Source organism: Ricinus communis, chromosome 8, assembly GCF_019578655.1.
Source record: "Ricinus communis isolate WT05 ecotype wild-type chromosome 8, ASM1957865v1, whole genome shotgun sequence".
Lineage (NCBI taxonomy): Eukaryota > Viridiplantae > Streptophyta > Magnoliopsida > Malpighiales > Euphorbiaceae > Ricinus > Ricinus communis.
In genome coordinates, this window is record NC_063263.1 from 18,324,264 (window position 1) to 18,334,793 (window position 10,530).

Sequence of the window (10,530 nt, forward strand, 5' to 3'; positions counted from 1 at the left end):
TTGATAATTTTTAGTATTTTTCAGATAAATAGAAGTATTATCAATAACTTTTTATTCAATCGTTAAATTGATATTATCGGATGAATAATTTTTTAAAACATGATTTAATATTTAAATAGTGAAATTACGAATTGTAAGCTCCAAACTCATATTATCAATATGAGCAACATGACGATCATAATTAATTGCAATGAAGGTAGATTGCAATGAATGTGGCAGATTGCTTACGAATAAAAATATTTTTAATAGATATTTTTTCTTCATTATTTTCCTTTATCCGAAAGAAGAACAGGTACTAAAAGTTATAAAGAGTGAAATCAACAACTGGCCCATTACGTACAGCTGACTGGATTGCTCAATGTTTAAATTTAAGTTCTCAAATCAGCCCAATAGCAGCCTCTTTTTAGGGTTTTTCTTTTCTCATGTTTACTGCATTTAAAAGATGACAAATTAAAAAATTTTAATTCTAAAATTAGTAACTTAATTATATTTTAGATATTATATTAATTATTAAATTAATTTTCTATTTTATGTATGTGAGATTTTAAATAGTAAATTAAAAAAAAATTTAGTATATATATATATATATATTTATTTTTGATATATAAAATTTTTAATAAATAAATTTATTTTATATATATATATATTTTCTAATAATAATAAAATATATTTATTGTTAATATCTTTTTTTATTAATAAAAAATAATCTAGGAATTACTATTGAAAAATATATGCACGGCAAGGATGTTGCTTTAAAAACTCTGAAAAGTAAAAGTTTTTGTAGTTAGAAGCTATGCGACACCGTATAATGATGTCGTCGTCAACGTTTTAAAAATTCATCGAATCATCAGATTCATCAACCAAAGTCCTGGAGTCCATGCGTAACCGTGATCTTACAAAAGAAGGATTTGCAGAACAGAATACTAGAAGCAAGAAAAGGATGGGTTTATATAGATATTGTGCATTGTTGTTGTGGGTTAGTCTTACATCATTATTACCAATAGTGTTATCAAAAGAACAACTGAGTTCAAGAGAATGTGAGAATCTAGGTTTTTCAGGACTTGCTCTTTGTTCAGATTGCAATACTTTCTCTGAGTATGTCAAGAATCAAGGTGATTTATCTGCATTCCTTTTTTCTCTTCGAAAGAAAAATAAATTCGTTCTTAGCTTGAAGCTTTCTGTTTTATGTCTCTTTTTCGCAATTTTAATCTTATGGGTTTTGGGTATATGCATGAATTGTGATGTGAATATTTTGATTCTCAATTCTTTTTTGTTGATTTAGGTTTAAAGGTTGTTACTTTATATCGGTTAGCTAGATTCTCTAGTTTGAATGATTTTACTACTTTCTTTTTTATCTAGTTTTATTTCAAGCAATATACTAATCGACAGCAGTGTTATTGAACTGTAGGAAAGTTCTGATACTTTTATGAAGTTATCATTATTTATTCTTGTGACAATGGTTGATTTAGGAGAGTCAATTTACAACGATTTTCCAGCTCTTTTATTTTTAATTCCTTTTTCCTCTAGAATCATGAAAAGATATCTTAGTTTCAATATTTCTTAATACATTTTTCTTAATTCATCTATTCCAGCTGAAATTATTTCTTGAAATGCCTTTGAAAGAGGACTTAATTTCCGATGCTTCTTTCTTGTTTACTACTCTGATTGTGTTTGGTATGAGGCGGAAGTGGGTTAAAGTCTATGGAACCCTCTTTTTCCTTGTTTGAAAAAGAGATGGGGAAGGTTATAAGTAAGGGGTTAACACTGTTAACCCTTTCTTGCTGTTTGGTGAAGAAATAGAGGAAGGTTTAAAATTGAGGAATTAACACTATCAATTGATGCTTTGGATTTCAATTCATATAGACCCTTTTACATAGAATAGTTTCTCATGTATAATCCATTCACGTAATACACATGAATTTGGACATGAAAAGTCACTTCATCCTTGTGCTCTTTACACATGAATTTACATGCATGAATGCGGGTAATTGAAGTTACATTATTCAATTTGTATCCATGAATGTGAATTGAGAGATCAATTTAATTACCAAGTTTCAACTATATAGAAAGCTTTTATGGTCAAGTGGAGTTGGGTAAGTGTCTTTATTTGTAAGAAGAGAGTGTTATTGATCAAGTCTTAGAAAAAAAGGTTAATAAAATGTATACAACTGAAACTTGGTCCAAGTTGATCTCCAAGTTTATGCATGTTATTACAAACTGAGTGATGTGACTTCAATTACCCAACTTTGTCTATATAAAGAGCATGTTGACAAAGTGAATTTGGTGCTTAAAATTTCATAAGTTTATATTCCAAATAGATGTGTGACTTGCAAAATTATTCATGTAAAAGGGTCTATGGGGGTGCAAGTTAGTCAAGCTTACTCACGAGCTACTTGAGCTTGACTTGCAAAGTGCTTCAATTAGGTTCCCCTTTAAACAAGTGGAACTCTTGTTGCTTAGTTTGAGTATTGTTATACTTGACTTGAGTAACTCATAAGCTCAATAAAATACTTAATAAATAATTATATAGTTATTTTATTTAAAGCAATCTTGAACTTCTTTGAGCTTTTTAAGCTAATTAATTTTTCTATTTGAATATATGATAATTGAGTTGAGTAGCATCGAGCTCAAGTATCTCGAACATTTAATCGAATCAAGTTTCAACCATGAAAATATAAGGCTCAGTTCAGTTGAATTGAGTTTCAAGCTTCAAACTTTTGAGTCAATACAAACCTGAGCTTCCATGTTGTTTTGAATTGGTCCAATTCAGTTATACGCCTATGTGAAATTCAAGGCATCACTTAATAGACACCTTACCGCTAAAGGGGGTAAAATATTATCCCTACAAGGAGTGGGCTAACAATTAACGGAGTGATATGAAAATTTCTGATATATGAATTTAAATTTTTTTATTTTTATATTAACAAATAATAAATTAATGGTTAATATGTAATTATCTTTTCTTTAAAATCGGAGTGCCTGGTTTGGCAGATTTACTCTCAACCAAAAAATCTTTCATTAATGTATTAATGCATGGATACATAATGAGTCTTGGCAATTTAAGGTTAAGGACGTAATCTAGTTTTGCCCCTTTAATAACCTTATGTAGTGCACACGTGACGTTTAACAATCTGTATGCATATCCGTGGATATAAACATCAAATAAAACACGATTATAAGCATTGGAGTTAGGTTTACACTTGATCATGGTTGCTCTATGACATTACCTGGCTTTCCTTCTCTGAGGTATATGTTATAGAGCATAAGACTGACAAATGGCTTTGGTTTCCCGATGCTGATTTTTCATTGCGAGTGTTAATTGTTAATCTGCATATTTTATATGGATGAACTTGTTGAATTCTAACTTATTTCAGCAATAATCGCGCGAAGTAAAGCTACATCCATGAGAGAGGCTTCCTTTTCATTCTTCGATTATTTAACCTTGCTTTAGGCCTTTGTGCATTCATACTAACAAGAACTCTATGCACTGCAGACTTCTTTGAACTTGTCGAATTCTTAACTTATGTTGGCATGTACAGCATGCAGTAGCATGCCCCAGGCATGGAACTTATCTAGCAGGCATGGTCTAATTTTGAGAAAAAACTCTTTTGACTGTTAGAGATATATCTAATTATTTAATAGATTGCATATTTATTAAAAAATGATTGTCAAAGTCCAAATGTGATTGGATAATTAGATTCTGGACTTAACTCATTTGATGGATATAGTTTTCAAAGTATCTTTACATATATGCTAGACTAAAGTTTACTTGTGAACATAAGTAGTCTAAGTCCAAAACTTTGATTGCAGAGTTAGTGTCTGACTGTTTGAAATGTTGCACTGAGGATTCTGATGACTCCACGAGCAAGGTATGTACCATGTTGCAGGAAAACTGTTATGCTGTGAATCTCAATTTTTTCTTCTGAATTATAGATCATCTATATTTCTTACTTATTTCTTACATTTTCATCGATTATACTTTTGCGGAAAAGATGGATATGGCTGCGGGAAAACTGTTTTCATTGTATCTTCATTTCATTTACTACAGTAAGATCTGTATGACATTCATCCTTTTTTTTTCCATTATTTATATTTTGGAACAATACTCCAGCTTGAAATGCTGAGATTTAATGTTAATTAAAAGGTGCTTTTTTAAGTTATTTACTTTTGCCAGTTTGAAGACGATTATCATGTTTATGCAATCATCCACTGTGTCTTAATTAAGCACTCTTTTCATATGTTGGAATTTTTCAAAAGTCCAAACTTGAGTTTTGATGGATTTCAGCTGAACACTTCCATAGAACTAAGCATGCAAACTTAAATTCAATTTTTCCTCTTTCACATCTATATGGTGTTGTCATTGTATATATATGGTACATACTACTGTAGAGGTTACCTTAATCTGTGGAAAACATGTTTTCATAATTATAATAATTGTAGAAAAGCTACATGATATATATGAGTTACTCTATATTAGCAATAAGGAAATCCATATATTGTAGTTATAGATGAAGTTCTCAGACTAGTATGAATAGATTCCGCTCAACAATGTCAAAAGGAATCTAAATGTGTGCAACTGCAGATTACTTATTCTGGTGCATTATTGGAGGTTTGCATGAGGAAGTTAGTGTTCTACCCTGAAATTGTTGGTTTCCTTGAAGAGGAGAAGGACAAATTTCCGACTGTTAAAGTTCAATATGTTTTCAATTCTCCACCAAAGATGATTATGCTGGATGATGAGGGTCAACATAAAGAAACCATCAGGTGGGTGGCATTTCTAAGTTTCCATTATGCTACTGCTCACGAATTGCGAAAAACAGCCATATTTTCATGTGGTGAAGAGGAGATTGTGTTGTGAAGGTGGTTAGGAATGCAGACGAGCTATATTTTGATCTTTTGGAGGAAATAGTAGCACAAACTAGAATTCACATTTTACATATTTGCTGATCAATGACTATTTGTTTATTTAGTTTCTGACAAATCGATTTCTTTTTCACCCTATTATTTTACTTGTGCAGAATTGACAACTGGAAACGTGAACATGTGCTGCAGTTCCTGAGAGAAAAGGTTAAGCCTGCTTCATACTAATGGACTGGTTTAATTTAGTTGATTCAGTCTTTAGTGTTTTTGCAATTTTAAGTTTTGCTTGAACGTATTGAGAAAGAAAAATCAATTTGAGAAAATGCATTGATATTGAACACTGGACATCCTCTAGTCTTGTAAACCCCCTAAAGACGGGCTGCACTTCTCTAGTATAGTTTTTCATTCAGTGTCAACTTTTGTGAGCATGTATTCACAAATTAAGAGCATCTAAAATTTGTGCGAATGTTCCACATAAGATTAACCGAACAATCTCTCATCTCTCTCTCTCTCTCTCTCTCTCTCTCTCTCTGTGGATATATGCAAAAATCCTGAGCCTGTGCTAATGTCTACAAGCTTCATTTGGTAAAAAATTGCTGCTCTGAGCACTTTGTTTTTTTTAATGTGGACAAGTGTCGAGCAGTAAATAATTGCTGCTGGGAGTACTTTGTTGTTTCTTTCCTTTTTGTTTTTGTTTTTCCCGTGCAAGTGGCCTTCAGTTGGTCCGAAATAGCTTGGCATTCTCAAGTGGGAAAAAAACATTGTTGTAATCTCCAACAAGGAAACCGGTTGGTCGAGTCCCTCAGCCTGCTCAAGTTTTGCAATAAATGCGTTTCATATGATAGGAGGGACGATGTTCAATGATTGAGCTTAACCTGTTTGGAGATTGCCATTTGTGGTTGATTTGCAGACATTGTTGGTATTTCAAGGCTGCAAGCAGCATTCCAACAAATTTTCTTGAAGCCCTTGATATGTTTTCAAACAGAAACTTCAGAAAAACTACTACAATCAAATGGATCTTTCCATGGACCGCCTCGGATAGCCTCTGATACACCGGGCGAGACCTACAAAATGTGGGACCCACTTGTTTTCCATTAAAGTTCCTGACACATCTGCTTGACGAATCTTTCACAGGACAGAGGCAGGCAGGTAAGAAATAAACCAGGAACCACCCCCATATATTTCATTAATCCTTTGTTAGGATCATTATACAAGTGAGGTTTATAAATACATATTCTGCCTAATCAGAAGAGATACCCATACATATTAGAAGGGCTACATCCCATTACCAGCTAAAGTCAGAATAGAATAGCAATGAACTACTACATCTCAGATTGGTTCTTTGAAACCACCATACTTGTAAGACTATTTTTGCACCTCTCGAAGTTGCTTCTGCCTGACAAAAATTTGCTGTGCATTAATTAAGTTGGTTACCCTTTTATACCACCAAGCATTGTAGACACTGTAAGCGATCTTCCAATGTTGATTAGCAATGGAATTATTAAATAGCCTTCTCAAATTTCGGAGAAGTGTTCTTGATGGGGGCCCAGATATCAGCTCCATTGCTGCGATCAACTCCGATAGTGCAAGTGATTGGTACAAGACATAAGCCTCTATTTCTCAGACTGTATTGCTCTAATTCCTGCAAAAGTAATCCGACTGTTTATATTATTATTGTGGCGGTGCATTATGATCAATGATACACTTCTTAATGGCTGTGTGTGCGCTAAAAGAGGTGAAATCGAAGCCGTCAGTACATATATAATTAACAAAGTGAAGTTATCACAAACACATCTTAATTTTATAAAGACTTCAAGGAAAATCTATTACCAATTAATTATAGCAATGGTTCCTCCCCTCAATGAAATTTTTTATGTCTAAAATGTCCTTCAAAAGGCAGTTTTACTATACATGTCATGTTGGCTATTTCCATGATACGATTATTAAGATTTTATCATGTTAGTGAAGAGCAGCTCATATTCACCTGCATCTGAGTTGTTGGTGCACCTTGGAGGTATGGAGCACTCAACACCTGAAATCACCCAAGGCAAAGCTTCAGAGATCAAAGTTTGCACATGAAAATTAAGACAAAAGCAATGAAGTACACTAGCCCCAACAGATCAATTAACTACCAAAAGTACCAATATTGTTGAAATATTATTTTTCATGTTTATAGCCGTTAATCTTCCAAATTAGGCCACTAAAGAAATTCTATCTTTTATGCTTGCCTAATTTAATATTTCAGAATGTTAAGAAGTCTCATTGGATATAATTAGATTAGACCAACCAAACAGCTAATAGTCAGTTTCTGGATTGGTCATGCCCTGTTGTTCTGTCCATTGGAATCAAACTGTCTACAAGACACAAGTCCCACATGGTAGCCAACAAAAATTTTCAGTTAAAATTTCCTGTGGTTTGGCAAGATGATAAGTATTTTAATATATACTACAGCCCAGAACATAGTATAATTCCAGATAAGATGTCAGTAACAAGTACTACTTGACACAACATTTTATAACATTTGATGCACGCAGATTTTACACCACAATGAATGACAGGGGTATAATATTAGTACCTAGCCAAAGCTTATGCTCAAAAACATAGCAGCTAAACCAATGGGGACGCATTCTACTAGATAAAAATGAATTCGCCCAACAATGTTTCCATGGCATAATTTGCATTCCAGTTAGGACATGGTTCCAAAATTGGAATTTAGTAACAGGTTACCCACTAGGATCATGTGAGTAAAGTAAAAAAGAGAAAGCCAAACCTTAACTTGTTCGTGAAGAAATCGGATGTATTCCATTGCCTCCAGAAGGACAGATGCAGTATCTGTCTGCAAGATATAAAATAAGGTTATAGAATTCAGTTGTAATGAATGGGCTATAACATTAATAGCAAGTAAACCGTGAAGCTTGAAAAACAAGTCACTCAAAAGATTATAGTCAAGTTTTGTATCAGGAAGCAAGAAACAAGAGAATGAATTTCCCACTCCAAGTGATAAGAACTGGCATATAACAAGATAAAGATATTAACACCATAGAAAGGTTTCCCCATCAATGAGTATGAGTTCTCCATCTATACCTTCCCATAAGGTGAAACAAGCTGCTGAAGAGCGACAATGCGTTCACCAAGCTTCTCTTTTCTCTCCTGTTCTCCAAAAAAAAAAAAAAAAAGAGCAAAATTTCAGCAGCAAAATTCCACACAAGAAAGCATAAACACTTCGCATGTGATAGCTGCTGTTGGACTTATTTTAAGGCTTAGAACTACGGGAATCAAGTACCCTAGCTCATGTTGATAATTAATCTTGATCCCATAAACTTGGTGTACATTTTTATGAAACAGGGAGAAAACTGTATGGTTCCTGGCATGAGAAATCTATATAAGAGTAAAGAGGTGGAGTGTTGATGGAAACCTTTGTGGAGATAGAAAGATCAGCCTTATGCCGTTTGGTCGCAAGAGAAGTGAGAGTGCCCTGGTCGACAGAGCATGGACTTCTTTTATTTTCCATCATCTTTTTCACCTCTACCCCTTATTCTCCCTACATAGAAAATGGCAAAGAGATTACAGTGTATGATTAGAGACCAAAGCAGTAAGCAACTAAGATTCATGTAACAACTCTACAAGTAACAAGAAAGAGAACACCTAATAGGGTTGATAAACACAGAATTTGATGTTCCCCCAATATTTTCATTAAAAGAATCATCTACTTACAATCATTAATTTCATAGATGATAGACAGATATGTAATGAGTGAAGCTTCCCACGACTGCAGAATTGATGTTGAGAGCCCAATTCTAGAGTGGAGAGTGGTTTCTTTACCTTGTCTGGGGTAGGTAACTGATCAAAGATTCCATTCCCAAAACCAAATGATTTTTAAGGACTGAGAATTGAGCATTCAGATATGTATAAGTAGCAAGATAACAACAATGCAGTGACACCCAATGAAAATGGTTGACCATCAACATGATTTTTGATTAAAATAAGCATCTTAGATAGATCACAAATTGCGGACCTACTACTGAACAAAATGCTAGTATCAATATACCATAAAATATTCAAGTATATTTTAGGAGCCGTACACGACATTGTAAGAGGAAAAAAGAAATCCATAGTCACATTATTAGTATTCATATCATAATCAAGAAACATGCATTGTTCTGGTCAGAGATTAACTCACCATGAGAAGCTCAAACAAAATAATAATCTATGCACCTACTTGACAATATAATATAGCTGCACACTTAAATATAATATCACCATAATTATTTAATTGTATTCTCACAAACAGACAGAAATCCATGAATTACAGACTTGTTTATAAAATTAGCAATAAATAAATAATGCATGGAATCAATTGCATGTCTCTTGACAATATCCTTGCCATCCATCAAATTTTTTTATAATAGAAAAGAACATATCATTCAATCAGCCACCCAAAATACATCAACAAATCCAAGGGTTAAAGATTACACTAGATATAACTAATCAGCACATAATCCTAACATAAACAAACATAGTATTATAATGATTATGTCACTATGATAAAGAACAAACTCAAATTCCATAAAAAAATCCCATGTGGGCCCTAAATTGTTAAATTCATATCATGCGTGAACGGAACATTGATGCATTCAATTTGCTGATATGATCTAATCATCCCCTTTTGTTTAATACCAAACCATATCTTAATTGACAACAACGTAATTGTAACTGCAATATTCCCTTACATGCATTAGGGACTACATGTTGTCTAAAACCCACACAACCAAAGAATACAAAGCAACAATACTATGAATCCAAAAACAGAAATTCAAAGAAACAATCCCCTTTCATCACTTGGATAGCTGTAAAAAACATAAATTTTTGGGTCTTAAGAACAGCAACAGAAAAATTCAAACAACAGTACTACAAAAGAGAAACAAGTTAAATAACTCACCAAGAGTTCAAAGCCTGCATTGCCAGAGAAGCTAAAGAAGAAATCTTTCACCTTACGGTGGAGCAACACAAAAAAGGAAAATACCCAACTCCAAAATCACTCAAACTTCAACCGAAAAGAAAAGTTCAGTGAAAGCCAACAAGACGACTTTAATTGAAGTTTTTGTCAGCAGAGAAAAACCCAAAAGCCTCTCTCTTTATTTTTGTCCTGTGTATAGAAAAAAGCTGAAACTTTTATGCTAAAATTTGTCAGTTGTTGCGTCTTCAAAGTTGAAAGCTTTTTACGTTGAATAAATGAACTCTTATTATGTTAAACAGAGAATCACTTCAAATATAAGACTTTGATAAAGTTGAAGCCTTTAATCTCTCAAAAGGGTACAGAGACGCCGCCGTGTAAGGAGGCGGGGATGGGTGTCCTAAACTGAAGCAAGAAGGAAAGAAAGAAAAAGAGAGTGTGAAAGAGTAGGAGGGAGAGAGAGAGAGAGAGAGAGAGAGAGAGGGAGAGAGAGGAGCTGAGAAGGCAATTGAAAGGAGTTTTTATAAAGGGCTTTGATTTTGATAAAATAAATTAATATTTTTAAGAAAACAACACATTCCTAAATCCCAAAACTCTTAAATTTTTTATTTTGTTCATAAGTGACAGCTAATATACAACCATGCATATAGAGAGAGAAAGAGAAAGGTTTTAATTTAACTAAAGATGAAGTCATTGTTATATAACCATGGTTGAAA

General features: G+C 33.3%; 2 protein-coding genes across 5 annotated transcripts; one reads left to right on the forward strand and one right to left on the reverse strand.

Annotated features, from left to right (window-relative positions):
* The first annotated feature begins 768 nt into the window (after positions 1–768).
* On the forward strand, positions 769–5,352 carry LOC8264315 (selenoprotein F). The gene is made up of 4 exons (XM_048377759.1): positions 769–1,112; positions 3,811–3,869; positions 4,583–4,764; positions 5,019–5,352. Exons 1-4 carry the CDS (start codon positions 878–880, stop codon positions 5,086–5,088), a joined length of 546 nt encoding a protein of 181 aa, XP_048233716.1. The 5' UTR covers positions 769–877; the 3' UTR covers positions 5,089–5,352.
* Positions 5,353–6,010: 658 nt separating this feature from the next.
* Positions 6,011–10,320, reverse strand: LOC8280802 (transcription factor bHLH153). 4 transcript variants are annotated; one of them, XM_048377761.1, is made up of 7 exons: positions 9,800–10,313; positions 8,575–8,700; positions 8,276–8,401; positions 7,945–8,010; positions 7,631–7,696; positions 6,845–6,892; positions 6,011–6,502 (listed from the first exon to the last, which is right to left on the reverse strand). In XM_048377761.1, exons 3-7 carry the CDS (start codon positions 8,372–8,374, stop codon positions 6,362–6,364), a joined length of 420 nt encoding a protein of 139 aa, XP_048233718.1. In that variant the 5' UTR covers positions 8,375–8,401; positions 8,575–8,700; positions 9,800–10,313; the 3' UTR covers positions 6,011–6,361. The 4 variants fall into 4 exon arrangements, with proteins under 4 accessions (XP_048233718.1, XP_048233717.1, XP_048233720.1 ...); XM_048377760.1 differs by having other exon boundaries at positions 8,575–8,743; XM_048377763.1 differs by lacking the exon at positions 8,575–8,700 and having other exon boundaries at positions 7,637–7,696; positions 9,800–10,320.
* Between the last annotated feature and the right edge of the window lie 210 nt (positions 10,321–10,530).